The 19,316-nt window shown below is 52.0% G+C and overlaps 1 protein-coding gene across 2 annotated transcripts; it reads left to right on the top strand.

Moving 5' to 3' along the window:
• Positions 1-939: 939 nt before the first annotated feature.
• On the top strand, positions 940-13,923 carry PSMD13 (proteasome 26S subunit, non-ATPase 13). 2 transcript variants are annotated; one of them, XM_052661964.1, is made up of 13 exons: positions 940-1,112; positions 2,356-2,434; positions 7,196-7,230; positions 7,312-7,367; positions 7,592-7,635; positions 7,821-7,907; positions 8,357-8,528; positions 11,076-11,155; positions 11,234-11,359; positions 11,834-11,896; positions 12,468-12,548; positions 12,748-12,864; positions 13,432-13,923. In XM_052661964.1, the coding sequence occupies exons 1-13, from the start codon at positions 1,018-1,020 to the stop codon at positions 13,525-13,527; spliced, it is 1,131 nt and encodes a 376-aa protein (XP_052517924.1). In that variant the 5' UTR covers positions 940-1,017; the 3' UTR covers positions 13,528-13,923. The 2 variants fall into 2 exon arrangements, with proteins under 2 accessions (XP_052517924.1, XP_052517925.1); XM_052661965.1 differs by lacking the exon at positions 12,468-12,548.
• Positions 13,924-19,316: the final 5,393 nt, after the last annotated feature.

Genomic DNA, 19,316 nt, shown 5'->3' with positions numbered 1-19,316 from the left:
GCCGCGAGCGCGCCCCGCCCCGCCGCGAGCGCGCCCCGCCCCGCCGCGAGCGCGCCCCGCCCCGCCGCGAGCGCGCCCCGCCCCGCCGCGAGCGCGCCCCGCCCCGCCGCGAGCGCGCCCCGCCCCGCCGCGAGCGCGCCCCGCCCCGCCGCGAGCGCGCCCCGCCCCGCCGCGAGCGCGCCCCGCCCCGCCGCGAGCGCGCCCCGCCCCCCGCGAGCGCGCCCCGCCCCCCGCGAGCGCGCCCCGCCCCGCCGCGAGCGCGCCCCGCCCCCCGCGAGCGCGCCCCGCCCCCCGCGAGCGCGCCCCGCCCCCCCGCGAGCGCGCCCCTACCTTAGCCTCACGCTCTTTCCCCGCCCCTGTGCGTCTTTCCTGCGCGTCCTTCCTGGCCGTCCCGCTCAGCTTGTCCCGCCCCTCCAAGCGCACCTTCGCCAGGTCTTCGCGAGCCCTTACCCTAGCCTCACGTTCTCTTTCCCCGTCCCAGCAGCCCAGGTGGAGGTGGACGTAAGGTGGGGGCGGTTTCCTATTCTGTTGAGTTCCCGCCTCTGGTTCCCAAGACCAAACCTGGAACCCGCATTTCTCTACCCTCGCTCTCAGCTGTTTTCTGTTGAGATGGAGATGAGAACTAACAGTTTGGGGGACGCTTTTTGTGGTCAGGCATCATATTTATACTTAGTCCTCGCAAGCCCCTACTAGGAAGGTGGTATTGTTAACCCGACTTGAATCAAGAACATTGCGTCACAAAGGTCACAAAGCCAGCTCGACCGAGGCGCCCGTACTCTTCAATGCCTCAGTAGCACGGCCAGCTCCGAGGGGAAATCCGTTACAAACCCTGGAGAGAACTGGGTCCAAAGCCAAGAGGCGCGGTTACTATGACAACCAGCCGGCGCCTAAAGCTAAGCACAGTGCTCCCAGCTTGCCTCGCGTGACGCAGCGCCGGAAGTGAGTGAGCACTTCCGGCGGCCTCCTCCGCGCCCTGGCATCGCCGCGATACTGCTTTCCCCGCTTGTTCCTGCAGTCATGAAGGACGTATCCGGCTTCTTACAACAGAGTCAGAGCTCCGGGCCCGGCCAGGCCGCCGTGTGGCACCGTTTGGAGGAGCTCTACACCAAGAAGTGAGCGCCGAGCCGAAGGGCCGTGGGCCTCCTGGAATAGGAGAGCGACGGGGGGAAGGGGTGGGCCTGGATCTTGGTGGACTGAGGGCGCTCGGACCCGTGTGGATTGAATGGGGACAAGCTAGACAGAGAAGGTGTGCTGAGGGACCCGGAAGGCAGGACCGAGGAGGGAAAAGGGTGGCATCTCGCAGGGCTGAGGAGAGCCAGATTGGGTTTTGGGATCTAGCGTTCGCTGCCTTCTGGACCTGTGACTGAACAGATACCGATGTCTTATAGTTAGCCTTGTCATAACCTACTGTTATTTTTCTCAGCAGTCTGGAGAAACGAGACCAACCAGAGACCAGGGCATTTTTTTCCTCTGTTGATTCTGCCGCTAGTTGCTAGTGGTTGCTGGCGTCCAGCCCCTTCGCGTGCCATGGCCCCTGCGTTCCATTGCACTTCGTACTGGGCTTTGTGCACCTAGAAAGATCTTAGAGTATGGGTTTGTTTAGAACCAGGATGAATTTCAGAACAGGATCAGTTGCTAAACAGCCACCTCTTTTTAAATGAGTAGGATAAAGCGTTAGCAGCGGTTAGTGACTTTTCACGGGAAACACAGCTCTTGTAATGCTCCCCTGTTAACACCCTTGGCCTTTAGCCTTGAGTCTTTTCACGGATTTTCAGTGTGTTTTGATGATAGCAGCCTTCTGCTATTAGCAGATTTTGAGGGAGAGAAATCTTAGTTTTTGGCAAATAATTGCTTGTGTAGCCCTTTGTACTTTTCATCCATTTTACTTGCATTCTTAAAAATTAGCCTTTGGTTTCAAATGCGCTGTGTCATTGTTCTAGAGATGTTCTGTATTAGCTCGTTCAGTCCTTCATCCTGTTCATAAATGAGGAAACTGAAGCCCAGTTTAAGCTCCTTCCCTGAGGTAGTCAGCTAATAAGTAGAAGAGCCAGAATTTCAAATTCCATACATGTGATTCCAAACTCCTTGCTTCCAGTCGAGCCTTGCAGTAACCCTTTGAGGTAGTCTAGAAAGATGTTCTCCATTTATAGCTGAGAAAAGAGAGTGATCTCTCGGTGACATAACCATTGAGTGGCAGAGACAGGGAAAGAACTGAGCTTTAGAAAGCATCTGCTTTAGCTTTCTTGTGTTAAACATTAGAGATGATGCGTGCTTGTTATTTGATAGGACCATCGCAGGTGAAGGTGTCTGTGGCTGGTGTTGGGTTACAGGTCTTAAGAGTCTTGTGTCTTTCAGGCTGTGGCATCAGCTGACACTTCAGGTGCTTGATTTTGTGCAAGACCCCTGCTTTGCCCAAGGAGATGGTCTCATTAAGGTAAGTGATTTGCCATGCTGTGTCACAGTATTTAAATATGCTCAGGTACTTTTAAAAATAAAAGGTGGACTTCTCAGTTATATATATATTTATATACGTCTACTCAGCAGTCACTTTATGTCAGGTACCATTCTGAGTGCTTTACACATTTATTATCTAAGGGGACGACTGAGGATGAGATGGCTGGATGGCATCACTGACTGGATGGACACGAGTCTGAGTAAACTCCGGGAGTTGGTGATGGACAGGGAGGCCTGGCGTGCTGCAGTTCGTGGGGTCGCAGAGTCAGACACGACTGAGCGACTGGACTGACAGCTGAGGGAGGCCTGGCGTGCTGCGGTTCGTGGGGCCACAGAGTCGGACACGCCTGAGCGCCTGGCTGACTGAGCTCCTCACAGCAGCGTTGGTAGATCGGCACTGCTGCTGGTCTGTGTCCCTCATGTAGAGGCAGACGCCAGCAGCTTCAGTGACTGGTCATAGATCACAGCTGATTAGTGACAGAAGAAGACTCAAACATAGACATTCTAGCTGCTTCTAGAATCCCAACCTTGTCGACATCTGTGCTTGTCGACAGTTGTTGTAACTGCCGTCTCTCCTCATCCCCTCTCCCCCGCTGACTGCTTGTTTCCCCCAGCACTGTGTCCTGGGCAGTGTGGGGATGTGCTTCACTGGGGAATGGGAGGCTTAGTATCATGCTGCCTCTCATAGAGCCTTGTAGAATTTTGTCAACAGGAAAACACACTCTGCCTGAGCCTTTCCCAGATCCCCTGCTTTCCACCCCACAAACCCCTCTCTTTGCCCAGATTTGTTTACTGGTAGACTGCTGACTCGGAGAAAGCAATGACACCCCACTCCGGTACTCTTGCCTGGAATATCCCATGGACGGAGGAGCCTGGAAGGCTGCAGTCCATGGGGTCGCTGAGGGTCGGACAGGACTGAGCAACTTCACTTTCACTTTTCACTTTCATGCATTGGAGAAGGAAGTGGCAACCCACTCCAGTGTTCTTGCCTGGAGAACCCCCGGGACGGGGGAACCTGGTGGGCTGCTGTCTATGGGGTCGCACAGAGTCGGACACGACTGAAGCAACTTAGCCGCAGCAGACTACGGACTTGATGAACGTGAGTTTGAGCAAACTCCGGGAGTTGGTGATGGACGGGAAAGCCTGACCTACTGCAGTCCATGGGGTCACAAAGAGCTGAGTGACTGAACCGATCTGAGACTACTCTTTGAAATCTTTCCTGATATCTTTCTCCTTGGTGCGGGTGCCTTTCTCTTGGGTTCTGAATGAATCAGAGGTGTATAAGTGCACTGGAACTGAAAGCTAGTTTGTAATGATAGTTTCAGTTATTTGCTTTAATTGTTCTTATGGTGAAGCTTACCACTTTGATATTCCACCATCTGGGCTTCTAAGGCTTTCTTGTGGTTTATATCTAATGGTTTGATATTTTACTACTCAAAGGAACTTGTAATCTTCTGTAGCCTGGAGATTTTGCTGGCCATGCTATCTTCTGGATTATGTGAAAAAATGATAAATCGCAGCTATCTCAATCTTTATTCCCTGAGGTTCTATGTCATAGTGGTAATTGTGAGTGATAACTCATAAATGCTCATTTCTATTCTTTGGTTTCTTATCTTCAAATCACTCTCACCTCATAGCAAAATATTTGCTCAGCCTTTTGTGAATGTGACATCATATTTAGGTCAGTAGATTTGTTTACTATTTCCTTGGACAAAATAAACCTTTAAAAATTATTGGGCCCCAGCCCTCATCATTCTCAGATAGATAGTGTTGACAAAAATGCAAATTAATAATCAAAAAGGAATAGGGAGGATTTTATTTGAGCCAAATTGAGGATTATAACCTGGGAGACAGACTCTCAGAAAGCTCAGAGAACTATGCAACATGTTAGGATAGAAACCAAGCCCCGGTCAAAAGCACAGTCATCCACATTTGAGACACAGGGTAGTACGTCAGAATGACATACTGATATTTTACATACAGTCCATCAAGGATGCATGACCAGGTGAGGTCATACAGAGAGAGCAGCAAGTCACCTTGACCACTACAGAGCCGGAAAAATACGCCCTTCATTTAAGCAGTTACATTGTGAGAAGAAAGGAAAAAACTGGTGTTTATGGTGGAGCAGGCGCCCTAACGCAGATGCGCAGTGCGGGGGAGGGGGAGGCCCAGAGAAAGAAACTCACGTGTCATTTTTCTTGTCCTGCTTAAAAATATAAGTTGTTTGTATTACTATTCTTTATTCAGTTTTAAGTTTATATATTTTAGTGCTTAATATAAATTTATTTCATCGATAGTATTGATGAATTTTCAGTCACCAGAAATAACGTTGATTTTCGAGACTTAGTGAACTTTTTGCCTTAGAGTTTTTTTTTATTAGGTAATTTTTTAGGTAAATCATAACACATCAGAGAAGTTGAAACACTCCCTCTCAATGATAAAGGTATCTTTCAAATAGTTGTCTGTGATGAAACAGCCATCTTATAACGTTGGCTCTTTGCCAGGTGCCTGATATAAATATCTAACTGGCTGCTACAGGTTCATTTTTCCCCCTGAGTTTTATTGAGAAATAATTGGCACCTATGGACATGGGTTTGGGTGGACTCCGGGAGTTGGTGATGGACAGGGAGGCCTGGCGTGCCGCAGGTCATGGCGTTGCAGAGTCGAACACGACTGAGCGCCTGAGCTGAGCGTTGTCTCAGTTGACGCTGCCCAGTGTAATGATCTGATGCACGTATGTATGCAGAGTGGTCACCGCAGTGAGGCTGGCTGGCGCACCGCCTCACGTTGGCACTGGCTTGTTTTCCTTGTGATGAGACCTTGTGAGATCTCTCCAGGGACTTTCAGGTCGACTGTGCGGAGCGGTTAGCTGTCGTCACGGTGCTGTGCACTCCCTTCCCCAGGACTTAGTTATCTTACAGAGAGGAGTTTGCACCCTGACCTGTTGGCCACCTCCGCCCCTGCTTCTGGCAGCCACCATTCTGCTTTCTGTAGGAGTTAGTGTCTTAGGTTCCATGTGTAAGGGAGGTTAAACAGTACTTGTCTTTCTCTGTCTCACTTTGCTTCACGTAACGCCCTCAAGGTTCATTTGCGTTGTCACAGGTGACAGGATTCTCATTGTTTAGGCTGAGTGATATCCCATTGTGTACATATATTCACATTTTGTTTCACAGACATTTCCACCTTTCAGTCTTCATACCCAGAGGAACCTTCAACGCTCCTTATCCAAAGCTGACTTGTCTGAAGGTTCCCTCTCCCAGCTTTGCCCATACTGGGCACTCCCTTTGCCACCCTGTTGCCCAGCTGTGAGCGCAGAGGTTGTCATCAGCTCCCCTGTGTGACCTGCCCATGCGGAGCAGGCCTGGCTCGGCTCCTTGCAGATTTCTCAGACTCTCTGTCACCCTCACCGCCTTCGCCCCCCTCTCTCCTGTCATGGTTGGAGAAGGCAGTGGCGCCCACTCCAGTGCTCTTGCCTGGAGAATCCCAGGGACGGGAGCCTGGTGGGCTGGCATCTGTGGGGTCACACAGAGTCGGACACGACTGAAGTGACTTAGCAGCAGCAGCAGCAGCAGCTCCTGTCATGACCGCTGGTGGCCTCGGCTGGTCTGTCTGCTCAGCCCTTTTCCTTCCCGTCTCCTTTGCATCCAGCTATGTGTGTAAAACACAAATGTGATTGTGTATGTCCGCTGGGATAGCTTTGACTTCAGGATAGAGACCAAGGCCCCTTCTCTGTGTCCTTCAGAAGTGCTTCTAAAACATAATGCGGTTACTGCTTCGGTGCTTTTGCTTATGTTTGTTCCTGTCTGGAATGGTGTCCCAACTACCGCCTCTACCACATCAGATTTGTCCACCTCTTACTGCTCTTCATCCCTTAAAGCTGAGCTATCAGTTTCTGAAATAACCTTTGCAGTCTCTCCCATCGGCTAATCCAGCTGTGTGCTTTTTTTCCTTGCTTTATAAGTCACAGTGTTGTCATTTATTTGCGTGCAAGTCTGGCTTCTCCACGAGGCCAGAAGCTCCTCAGAAGTTCAGTTTTCATCTTACACATTCTGTGCTGTAGTACTTAGTAAACAGTCACGAAAAGTGCTCAAGTGTTTGCTGAATGACTGTGATATTGGATAATGGGACATAATTAGCCTGCAACCTTCTGACCTCTGTTTAGTTAGTGAGCCTTTCAAACAGATAGTCTGTTTTATTCAGAGAATACTTTGGAGGACAAATAGATGAATTGGTCCCTGGGAGAGTCTCATGGGACAAGGTTCTAATTCTAAACGCTAGGGGAAGAAAAAAACTCTAGCTTTTTTCAGTAGTTTATTGGTGATCATTTTAGAATTATCTGTCTATTTGGCTGTGTCGGGCCTTAGCTCTGGCGCTCAGGATCTTTCTGGGGTCGTGAAGACTCTTTGCTGAGGGACACAGACTCTCTAGTTGCCGCCTAAGCTCGGTTGTCGCCACGCATGGGCTCCATTGCTCTGCTGCGTGTGGGATCTTAGTTCCCCAACCAGAGGTTGAACCCATAACCCCTGCGTTGCAAGGTGGATTCTTAATACCTCGACCACCAGGAAAGTCCCTAGTGGTGATCATTTACGTGAGCTTAATAAGCCCCAATTTGGGTCTTCTACTACTCAGCACACACTTATGCAGTGCCTGCTGTCTGACGGGTATCATGCTAGTGTCTAAAGTCTTGATTTTGCAGAATGAAAGACGTCTTATAATTACTCTCCGTGTTTGGGTTCCACAGCTTTATGAAAACTTCATCAGTGAATTTGAACACAGGTAAAAATCTTCTGTTTGTTTTTGTTTTTGCAAATGAATACATTGATTTGTTGACGTTCAAAGACTGGGTTTTTATTTCAGGGTGAATCCTTTGTCCCTGGTAGAAATCATTCTACATGTAGTTAGACAGATGACTGGTGAGTCTCTTTGTTTCATAAAGGAGCAGACCCTAATGGGAATTAAAACGGTCTCAAAGTATAAGTTAATTGAGCTTTTGGATTTCAATGGATAATATAAAATTCTCAGTCTTGTATTTTATGGTCTAAGCCTAAAGATTATCCCACCTGTAAAGATGGGCACTTTACAGGCGCAACAGGATACTCCGGTGCTGATGCTCCTGACTTTGGTCTTTCTTTTCTAGATCCTAATGTGGCTCTTAGTTTTCTGGAAAAGACTCGTGAGAAGGTAAAATGAAGTTTGAGCCAGCTCTTTTAAAACATACGTGAATTACAGTTTGTGTCTGTGCCCACTGTTCACAACTCTGGAGACCAGTGTGTTTGTAGTCATGCAGGTTAGGTCAGTGTACAGATGCCTTCCTTGTTATTCCACTGCCCACACTTCTGAGGGTCCCTCATTTCTGATGTCTCTAGGTAAAGAGTAGTGATGAGGCGGTGATCCTGTGCAAAACCGCGATTGGAGCTCTGAAGCTAAATATCGGTGACCTGCAAGTTACAAAGGTGAGATTGCCACAGTACCGGTTTATCATTGTTTAAAACTGAAGGGGAAAGAAATCCTCATTTTCCTCTTTGTTTAGTTTTAAATAATTTTAAATCACAGGAAAGTTGCAAAAATAGCACAGAAGACCCTCCTTTGCCCTCACCTCAGGGTGCAGTTCACATTGCTCCTCTTGGCCCCGTCATTCTGTGCTCTGTGTGTGTGCGTGTAGGTTCATTTACCTTTTTTTCAAAGCCGCTTAAGAATGAGCTGCTGATACGATGCCTGTTACCCTTAAACAGAGTTCTCTCCCTGTGAGCGTGTACATCCAGCAGGATACCGCACAGGACGAACTGAAGTTTTCCATTTTAATGGAGCCAAATTTATCGGTCTTTGTGGCTTATGCTTTTCGCCTTGTCACGTTACTTGGAAAACATTTAGGGTAGAAAGCATTCTCGCTTCCTGTGTGTAGGAGACTATCGAAGATGTTGAGGAGATGCTCAGCAGCCTCCCTGGGGTGACGTCCGTTCACAGTCGTTTCTACGACCTCTCCAGCAAGTACTATCAGACAACTGGGAGCCACGCGGCCTACTACAAAGACGCGCTGCGGTTTCTGGGCTGCGTTGACATCAAGGACCTGCCAGGTAACACGGCCAAGAGGCCTGTGTCCCCGGAGGAGCTCGCTCACACGGCCTAGGAGCTGTGACATGCCTGAGGCACCTGATCTCAGAAATTACCGGAATGTGTTTATTTCTTCTAGAAGAAAGCCCATGTGGTAGGAAGAGTTGTTTAAGCCTTAGTTTTCGCGTTTGTTTTCAGCCTTTAATTCACTGACAGTGAGGCTGACCCTCATGGCCCTTTACTGTTCCTGCTCCGGAACTGCTCCTTTCTGTGGTCTGCGTCAGTGAGAGGGAGAGTGATGTGAATGCCTTGACCCCCTGCGAGGCACCGTGGCCGCCCTGAGCCTGGGACTCTTGTCATGAAATGGAAGTGCTACACCCAGGGCAGTTCCGTTCAGTTCAGTTCAGCTCAGTCGCTCAGTCGTGTCCGACTCTTTGCGACCCCATGAATCGCAGCATGCCAGGCCTCCCCGTCCATCACCATCTCCCGGAGTTCACCCAGACTCAGGTCCATCGAGTCCGTGATTTCATCCAGCCATCTCATCCTCAGTCGTCCCCTTCTTGCCCCCGAACCCTCCCAGCATCAGAGTCTTTTCCAATGAGTCAACTCTTCACATGAGGTGGCCAAAGTACTGGAGCTTCGGCTTTAGCATCAGTCCTTCCAAAGAAATCCTAGGGCTGATCTCCTTCAGAATGGACTGGTTGGATCTCCTTGCAGTCCAAGGGACTCTCAAGAGTCTTCCCCAACACCACAGTTCAAAAGCATCAATTCTTCGGTGCTCAGCCTTCTTCACAGTCCAACTCTCACATCCATACATGACCACAGAAAAAACCACAGCCTTGACTACACAGACCTTAGTCGGCAAAGTAATGTCTCTGCTTTTGAATATACTATCTAGGTTGGTCATAACTTTTCTTCCAAGGAGTAAGCATCTTTTAATTTCATGGCTGCAGTCACCATCTACAGTGATTTTAGAGCCCCCAAAAATAAAGTCTGACACTGTTTCCACTGTTTCCCCATCTATTTCCCATGAAGTGATGGGACCAGATGCCATGATCTTCATTTTCTGAATGTTGAGCTTTAAGCCAACTTTTTCACTCTCCTCTTTCACTTCCATCAAGAGGCTTTTTCGCTCCTCTTCCCTTTCTGCCATAAGGCTGGTGTCATCTGCATATCTGAGCTTATTGATATTTCTCCCGGCAATCTTGATTCCAGCTTGTGTTTCTTCCAGTCCAGCGTTTCTCATGATGTACTCTGCATAGAAGTTAAATAAGCAGGGTGACAATATACAGCCTTGACGTACTCTTTTTCCTATTTGGAACCAGTCTGTTGTTCCATGTCCAGTTCTTACTGTTGCTTCCTGACCTGCATACAGATTTCTCAAGAGGCAGGTTAGGTGGTCTGGTATTCCCATCTTTTTCAGATTTTTCCACAGTTTATTGTGATCCACACAGTCAAAGGCTTTGGCATAGTCAATAAAGCAGAAATAGATGTTTTTCTGGAACTCTCTTGCTTTTTCCACGATCCAGCGGATGTTGGCAATTTGATCTCTGGTTCCTCTGCCTTTTCTAAAACCAGCTTGAACATCAGGGAGTTCACGGTTCACGTATTGCTGAAGCCTGGCTTGGAGAATTTTGAGCATTACTTTACTGGCGTGTGAGATGAGTGCAATTGTGCGGTAGTTTGAGCATTCTTTGGCATTGCCTTTCTTTGGGATTGGAATGAAAACTGACCTTTTCCAGTCCTGTGGCCACTGCTGAGTTTTCCCAATTTGCTGGCATATTGAGTGCAGCACTTTCACAGCATCATCTTTCAGGATTTGAAACAGCTCAACTGGAATTCCATCACCTCCACCAGCGTTGTTCATAGTGATGCTTTCTAAGGCCCACTTGACTTCACATTCCAAGATGCCTGGCTCTAGATTAGTGATCACATCATCAGGGCAGTAAATGACAAAACTCTTCCAAGGATTTGGGGGTGGAAGAAAAGTGGCCAGTGACTTTTGGGGTTAGTGCAAGAAATGTGTGTTTACAAAGTAAATTTTACCCTATTTTCGCATACTTCAGCTGTTTCACAGTATACTGTTGAAGCTAAGGAGGTCAGCAACTCCTAAAATTGTTAGTGCAGTTTTAATTGCTACATTTCAAGAAAACTATATTGGAAAAAGCAACTAATACGGGCAAGAAAATAAGGGGACACAATGTAGGTTAATTCTAGTCAAAAGAGGCTAAATGTGGTGGCTCTAAGCTGGATAAGAAATGGTGCTGCTTCCCACAGCAGGCAAGGGGGGTGAGGAGCACACCCCACCAGGCAGTAGATATACTGAAAATACAAGTAGATTCACATACAGTGAGGTAAACACAAGCAATGAATGCCTTTCCTACCAAAGCTGCATATATGGTTCCAGGTACAGTCTGAGTCAATCCAGTACTTGAAATGAGAGAGCTGATGTTAGGGCTTTGTAACATAGCCATTACAGAAAACAGTTCATTTTCTATGGGATATTTCTAAAGCAAAACAGAACTGATTCTCAGGCCTGGCGTGTAACTGGAGGTGTGTTGTTGCCATAGTGTCTGAGCAGCAGGAGAGAGCTTTCACGCTGGGACTGGCAGGACTTCTTGGCGAGGGAGTTTTCAACTTTGGCGAGCTGGTAGGTGGACCGGGGGGCACAGATTCCTGAGCCCAGGGAGGCTGGGGTGCTGTCAGCTGACCGTGTCTGTCCTCGCAGCTCATGCACCCTGTGCTGGAGTCGCTGAGGGGCACGGACCGGCAGTGGCTGATCGACACCCTCTGTGCGTTTAACAGTGGCAACGTAGAGCGGTTCCAGACTCTGAAGACCGCCTGGGGCCAGCAGGTCAGTCCCGCGGGATTGGCTGTGCGCCTGCGGAGCTTGTTCGCCATGTGTCTGTTGGGTTATTGAGCACCTTCCTTCCACATACTAGGCCCTGGGGTCCCTTTGCTCTCTAACCCTAACCCTTCCTGCCTTTGCTTGTGCCAAGAGTCCTCTTGAAGTGCCAACATACACCCTGTGGGGTCCTGCCCCCTGGTGGTCGTGACAGCGGCACAAATCTCACTCTGTAAATTCTTGGTCTTGGAAAACCCTGGGTCTTCAGCTAAGCACTTTCCTAATGATTTCCTGAGAAAAATGAAGTTCCGTTCACTTGAAACTAATAAAGACCCTCAGTGATCTCAAGTGGGAAATGTTTGGGCCCCTCAGTGATCTCAAGTGGGAAATGTTTGGGCCTGCCCACTTTTTTTTGCCCTATTGACAACTGTAGAAAGAATTTCAAAGCCCAGGTCAGGTAACTGATGTTGCGTTGCTTTACAGCCTGATTTAGCAGCCAATGAAGCCCAGCTTCTCAGGAAAATTCAGCTATTGTGCCTCATGGAGGTGAGCAAGACCCTGCCGGGAGCCTCGGCCCTGCAGACTCTGAGGGCCCTCGGGGTGCAGCTCATGCTGTGGTGTGGTTCTCCTGACCCCGCCCCCCAGCCACCTCTGCTCTTCCTTTGCCACCACTTGCCTTTTTCAGTTTGTGTTTGAGCCTTAGCTTCGGTGACCCCTTCTCAGGATGGGATTCCCTGTCCATCTGTGCCGAAAGAGCTGTGGCCGGCCTCTCTCCATCTGCCCGCCCTCTGTCCTGCACTGGAGCGTAAGCTTCTGGACCGGAGGCACTTTGTGTTTCTGGGTCACCGCAGTGTTGCCAGCTCCACGCACAGCCCTGGCACGTGGCAGCCTCGAGTACTCATTCAGGAAATGAGTAATGACTGTTCTAGAAAACAACCGTAAAGCCTGTCTCACCTTCTTGTCTAGGAATGGGAAGCTTAGTCTGAGTTAAGATAAGATATGTGACTAATACTAAGAATATTTTAGTATCTGGGGTACTGATAAGGTCTATGTTTTCGGAGCAAGTATTGACAGAAATATCTTTATCAGTTCTCTGACTTACAAACATTTTTTCCAGATGACTTTTACACGACCTGCCAATCATAGGCAGCTCACTTTTGAAGAAATTGCCAAAAGTGCTAAAATCACCGTGGACGAGGTACGCAGCTCTCACAGTCAGGGTGCTGCAGCAGCAGAGCTGCCTCCTAGGGTGCAGACCCCTGTGTGAGCTCACCGCCCCTCGACTCGGGCCACAAAGACACTGAGCCATGCTCCCCTCGTGTTCCACGGCTGGCGGGGTCCACAGGGATGTGCGTGTTGGCGCCAGAGTGTCTTACACAAGCCCCCTCTATGCACAGGTGGAGTTGCTGGTGATGAAGGCCCTCTCAGTGGGGCTGGTGAAAGGCAGTATTGATGAGGTGGATAAGCGGGTTCACATGACCTGGGTGCAGCCCCGCGTGTTGGATTTGCAACAGGTAAAAATGTGCTTGAAATACAGAGTTCACCTCTCTGGGTGTTTGGGGTTGTATCTGTGCTGTCTTAGTTTCATTTGGATGGGAGCCATTTGGGAATAAAGCATTGTTAGACAAGAGATTTCAGAGAATGAATTACTGCTCTATGGACTAAGGGCTTTTCGAAGAACCTAGTTTAATGCAAGCTTGAGATTTGAACCCTGCATTTATAGCTTACTGTGATAACAGTGCTAGTTGTGCTCGACGACGGCTTTTAATCTTAAAATTGGTACTCTGATTAAATATGCTTCTGGATCTGTGATTTGAGCTAATCTGTCTTACTTATATTTTCTGGAAATTTAATCCTCTGGATTTCCTCCATTCTTGCCTGTTTTCTTTCATGCAAGTTTTTCTTACTGTCCTTCTGGTAAGAGTTGACGGGGACAATCCCATCTCACACACCCAGCTCACCCAGCTCTGATGTCCTTTTTAATAATGCTGCCCTAGAGAATTAGCTGGACATTTAGGACTGCCCCGTCAGCTGCCACGATGCCCAAGCGCCTTAACACACGTGTCCTGGCTTGCACACAGATCAAGGGGATGAAGGACCGCCTGGAGTTCTGGTGCACCGACGTGAAGAGCATGGAGATGCTGGTGGAGCACCAGGCCCATGACATCCTCACCTAGGCTCCCTGGCCTCAGCCTGTCTGTGGAGAGGTGTTTCGTGGCTGATGATCCAGGCAGCTAAGAAGACCTGCGTTTAATCGGGGGTGGGAGTGGGATTCAGTTTTGAGTATGGACTGTTCTTACTGTGCAGATTGTCACAGAGGACTGTCATTGATGAGGGAGCCAGCCATAGGCAAAAGCCTCCTTTCTGGATGCCGCTGTAGCCTGCAGTGGAGAAGGGTCACTGGGCCTCAGGTGAGGCAGCAGGAATGTATGGGTACCTCCAGGAATGGGGAAGAAAACCCCTCGTAGGTGGAGGGCCCCCATTCCAGCATTGGCCCCCACTGCACCCACACGTGTGAATGGCTTCTCCAGTTCAGCTTGAGGGTGTTTCTGTAATAAATGCCTTGCTCTGTCCTTGCTGTGGTTCTGTTTCCTTAGGCTTAGCTCCCAGGTTAAGCGTGTGCCTGAAGTGGTTAAAAAGCAGGAGATGGAACCTGGTGGAAATTTGGCTTTGGTTCTCACCGTCTAGGAGAAGGCATCCCTGACCACACTGGCCATGGGGCAGAGCCAGAACAGAGGGTGGTGGGCGCAGCAGCCAAGGAAGCGAGTCCTGCCTGTATTGCTCAGGGAGACGTGGTGTCTGTTTCCTTCTAACGTGTGTCCACCCATTGCCACCGAGCCAGCAGCTTCTGTGGCCTGAGTACCCCGATGCTGACAGGAACCAGCCTGTCAGCCCAGGGTGGGTCCGACAGCCCAGTCCTGGGCATCCAGGGGGAGTGGGGGAGGTACACGATGCGCATACAGAGAATCACCAGAGACGTGAGGAAAGAGGAGGGCTTTAATCTGATCTTCTTGTCTGTGCCTGGGGTGGCGACCGCAGAGCCTTCATGCTGCTGAGCTCTTCTTGTAGTGATCCAGGTGGTACAGGACCCAGCCGGCAGGAAGCAGGAAGCTGAGGAATGTCGCAGAGAGCGCGATGGCCTGCTCCTGGGTCGGGAAAATGCACATGAGTCCACTTGGCCCAGGCCGACTGCCTCTGTCCCTGGGACTTAACCAGAGCAGGGTGAAGAGCTAGACACGTGGCCCTGCCCCTTGGCTCCCGCTGGACCCTTGGCCCAGCAGTGTTCGCTCCATCTGCCCGACAGCCTTATCTGCAAGATGTGAGCAGTGACCACTGCTGTTGTAACGGAGGACAGCCTATTGGACTGGATTCTCTGGGTGGGGCCTTTTATCACAGCCCCACCCTCTGCCCAAGAGACTGGCCTGCTCCTTGACCTTGAACTCCTTCCCACCCAGCGTGCTGTGCACCCTCCCCTCTGGTCACCTGCGGACTTGTGCACACCAGGTGTGGTGTCAGCTTGCTTGGAGCAAGTCCAGGGCCCTTTCTCTGAGTGGTGGTCCTGTTCAGAAGCTTGGGTGGGATTCCCTATGGGTGTGTGTGCACGCGTGTGTGCACGCGCGTGCATACGTGTGTAGAGGCCACGCCACCTGGCACCCTGTGTTCTCAGTGGCTGCACCCTTGGAGCCCAGTTCCAAAGCACCAGCTATGTTTCACCTTCATTGCTTCCTCCTGAAACAGCCAAGACTAGTCGCCCCGCCCCTCCCCAGAGTGAATCAGGACGCCGGGTTTGAGACCATCCTTCCTCACTGACTTTTCACACCCAGAGATTTAAGCAATGTTGGCCTAGAGGAGGGACTGAAGGCTAGGTTCAGATCGAGTCCTACGACCTTGGGCAGTGACCTTGGCTTATTTATGCTTAAAACAGAGATACGTTGTTGACTGTCCTGGAGCTGCAGGGTCGCAGGTTTGCATTTTCACCTGGTCTCTCACAGACCCTCAAAGCAGCCCACTCTTTCCTTCTAATGGGTGGTAAAGCGAGATGCCCTGGGCACCCCCCGAGCTCGGCGGCCGCACTGCTGTTTACAAGTGGGGCCTGAGAGCAGAGGGCCCCCGCCCACTGACTGACTGCGGCTAAGGGAGCCTGGCCTGCGGGCGATGGCTGCGGGGACCCCATTTGGAAACTTGGGACGCTGTTCCAGCCGAGGGTCTGAGACTGAGCGCCAGGGTCCCCTCTGTAAGCAGGCCAGAAGGAAGCCCTTCTCTCTGCATCCTGCCCCAAACCCACCTCATCCTGAAAACAGGACCACCCACTCGCCCTGCCTGGGGTAGGGGCCCCCCACCCCTCACCCCCCCGACTCCCCACTGCCTTGGTGGGACCTACCTTCGGAGAAGTGGGTGTTTTGGCTGGCTTGGCAGTGATGTGTGCCTTAGGGACCACCCAACCCCCCAGCGGGGCTTGCAGCAGCCTGACGGTGGGAGCCAACCTCAGCATGGCTGCAGGGCTGAGCTCCTTAGTCTAGTGAAGTTCCGGGTGTGCACACGGTGTGCCCTTTGGTCGCTGGAGCTTTTTATAGCTCGCAGAGGCAGCTGCAGCTGTCCCCTCCTGTCACAGGGCTTGGCAGAGGGAAGCCTGCTTGGAACTGGGAGAGAAAGGGCCTCAGACCAGCAGCTCCAGGCCCAGCCCCTGCTATGGCTCCTGAGGGGCTTCAGGCTGCTTGCATTCAGGGAGGCCTGGCCTCCCGAAAGGACGTTCACTTCTCTGTGGGGAAGGAGCTCAACAAAGAAGCCGGACCAGAGAAGTTGGTTTGAGAAGGCAAGAAGGGAAGGCGACATAATCTAAGAGTTAGCCCTAAATATCTGGGAAGTCAGCAGGCAGCGTGCTGTGGAGCTACTGTGAAGCGCGCTGACGCCAGAATTCCTGGTTGAATGGTCAGGCTTTCTCTACCTGAACGTCCCGGGTACTGGGTGGCCCTGCTCTACCCTGGGCTCAGCCCGGGGCTAGCCCAGAGGCCGCTGTTCCTCGGGGGCTGGGCTGCGGAGGAGCAGAGGGGAAGTTCAGCAGACAAGACACTCTGAGGACCTGCCTCCAGGCCCACGTGCAGGGACAGCTACTTAGGGCTGAATGCACTGGGTCGGCACCACCTGCTGGCCTCCGGGAGGTCGCTGTAGCGTTGCCAGTCACTGCGTGTGAGCTCGAGCCTCTTTCTCTTACTTCTGCGGGTGATGAGCTGTTCATTCCCTCCCACACCAAACACTGGTTAGTGAGTTTGTTTTCACGCTGAGTCTTCCACATTCCTTCTGTGCAACACGCCCTCAGCCCCTGCAGTAAGAACCCTGTGCTAACTTCCCCGAGAGAATGGAAGTGCCAGAGGAGACCACTACCTGGCCCTGGAGAGCAGAGAGCCACCTGTGGGGCCCAGTCAGCCTGTGCCCTCAGACCGCCTTCTGCCAGAGGCCAAAGGTGTCCTCTGTCCTGTCCTGGGGCCCTGAGTGCCGAACCCACTGAACCCATGCTTGCCCTCCCGACCCAGCCTGCACAGGTGCTCCCCAAAGCAGCCAGGACGCGCCTTCCTGAATACTCGGGTCTCTGCACAGCTCTGCCCAGAACCCTCCAGCAGGGCCCAGAGGCCTGAGTGGTCTGACCGCTGCCACCTGGCCCTCCCTGCTCCCCCTGCACCGAGCGCTGGCTGCCTGTCTTGTCCTGGATGTGCCATGCCCTGACCCACGCCGGTGCCTCAGTCTGGGGGCTTTCCCCTCAGTGTCTCGTGTCTTCAGGGCACGCAGACCCTGAGCAAGTGACGTCTCCTCAGATGTAACTTGTGGTCAGGCCCACAAGGGCAGGGACTGGTGTGTTCACCACGGAGGCTTTGGGCCCCAGAGAAGGTTTTCAGTCAATGTTAGATGGATGGAGGGTGGGGAAGGAAGGGATGGGTGGACGAGTGGGCAGCTAGGAGGCTGGGCAGAGGGTTAAGCTGGAGGAGTGCAGAGTCTGAGATGATAGGAAACTTCGGGGTCACAACCCACTGTCAGGATGACTGAAAGGTCATTAGTGACAGGGATCAAGGCCACAGCCCAGAGGGTGTCCCCAGTTGTCTCCAGACCAGGTCAGTATGGGTGTGAGCCCAGGGGCCAAGCAGCAGCAGGACGCCTCACCACGTTGGTCCTAAGCCCCAGACTGAGCCCTGGTCTCCATCCCCACGAATGATCACACCCCGATGGTGACTGAGGATGTCACTGCATTCCACGAGGAACGTCAGTGTACCTTGTTCTTCCCTGGGGGCTACACCTGTTCTGAGTGTGGGACTCGCTTCTGGGCTGCCAGCCCCACCTTCCCGGGCCCCAGTCTGACCGCCCTCCTGTAACTCGGTTTCCCAGGAAGGAGCCAAGTCCTGGGAGGCCAGAGGAGGAAGTGTGTCCCGAACATTATCTCCAGCCTCAGGCTGTGGGGGGCGCTGCCCCTCCTCTAGAATAATCCCTTCCGCCTGAACATTTAATTATGGCTTTGGGCTCAGCTGGAGATAAAGCTGTGGATCAGAGGCGCGGTCACCCTGCCCGTGGCGTTTCTTGTCTCACAGATAAGACCTCCAGCCCCCGTCGTGCAGGCCTGGCTCTGAGGGAGGCCTCCTTCTCCACCCATCCTGGCTTGAGGGGCTCGAGGTATAGGTGGGGGGTGGGGGGGCAGTAGAGTGCCCGTTGTGCTCTGGGGCACGAACCCCAAGCGCCCAAGAAAGACCCTGGCCAGCCCAGAGTGAACGGGTGGAGCCCAGCTGAGGAGCAGGACAGGGGAACTGGAGGCCACTCTCAAGGGGAAAGAGATTCCAATCCTGTACTCAAGCCTGGATGGACATCCGCTGCCTGTCCACCTTCCCCAGCCCTTTTGACCTTCCCAACCTTTCCAAGCATAAACTGGCTCGCCTCACCCTCTGTTCACGCAGCTTCTGGGGCTCAGCTTCAGGCTGCACCCGAACCAGGATTTCAGCCCCCAGAACCAGTCATTCAAACCAAACTCTGTGCCAATCCCTGCTCCCCGACCCACACCGAGGCTGCCGGAGGTGGGAAGCCCAGCACAGCCTCTCTCTCCATCGCCCAAGGTCAGGCTGCCCCCGCCCCACACACAGTGCAGCCCTAAGTCCTCGACTCCCTTTCTCCACTGGAGTCTGCCTTTTCTGGGAAGAAAACAATGTGCCCTGTGGAGAAAGCAGTGGTGGCCAAGTGGGGGTCCCTTTGAACAAGGAAGTAAAGGGCCCTGAGGGGTGCAGGGTGGGGACAAGGGTCCCCTGCAACAGCTGGACAAACCAAACCGCAGAGGGAGCACAGCCAAAGGCTTAGGCCAACCAGACCCGCTGCGGCCTGTCCTGGGCAGGGGAGGCGCCAGGAAAGCCTCTCAGGGCTCTGTGGACAGAGGACCCCTTCTTCACCCTCAGCACATGTCTGTGGATCCGGGTCTGAGCTGGATCTAGGCCCTAGACCCGTCCCTACTGCCCCCCAGGGCAGGGAGATCAGCCACCGTGCACACCATCCTTCCCAAGGGCCACCAGAAGGTCTGGGGCAGACTGTGGACACATGGCACCACCCTGTGACCACACTCGGAACCACAGAAGCTCTTGAGGAAGAGAGGCACTGCCCATGGGGCACAGCCCTGCTCTGCAGCAGACATTCTAGACATCAAGGACCCAGGCAGACGCACACGGGTGCAAGCGTTTGCACCTTATTTTTATTGCATTGGAAATCTGCTTTCAGCACATAAAATATAGCTTCTCAAAGTACGCCCTCTAGACCAGAGCAGCAGCAGCACCTGGACCTTGTTAGAACTATCAGGAGCTCTGGACGGGCCCAGTCATCTGTTACAAGACGTCCCCTGCCCAAGGCTTTCTGATGCACAACCAAGTGTGAGAAGTATTTTCACGTCATACGGAAGCTTTCTGCTTCATAACCACTGAAAACTAAATGACCATTTCCAGAGAGG

Source organism: Budorcas taxicolor, chromosome 25 (genome assembly GCF_023091745.1).
Source record: "Budorcas taxicolor isolate Tak-1 chromosome 25, Takin1.1, whole genome shotgun sequence".
In the NCBI taxonomy this organism is placed as follows: domain Eukaryota; kingdom Metazoa; phylum Chordata; class Mammalia; order Artiodactyla; family Bovidae; genus Budorcas; species Budorcas taxicolor.
This window is presented reverse-complemented; position numbering and strand designations above follow the sequence as displayed.

Coding starts and splice junctions, on each gene's coding strand:
- PSMD13 (XM_052661964.1), top strand. CDS start 1,018: ATGAAGGACGTATCCGGCTTCTTACAACAGAGTCAGAGCTCCGGGCCC. Junction 7,231..7,311: donor ATCAGTGAATTTGAACACAG/GTAAAAATCTTC, acceptor TTTTTATTTCAG/GGTGAATCCTTTGTCCCTGG. Junction 11,897..12,467: donor AGCTATTGTGCCTCATGGAG/GTGAGCAAGACC, acceptor CATTTTTTCCAG/ATGACTTTTACACGACCTGC.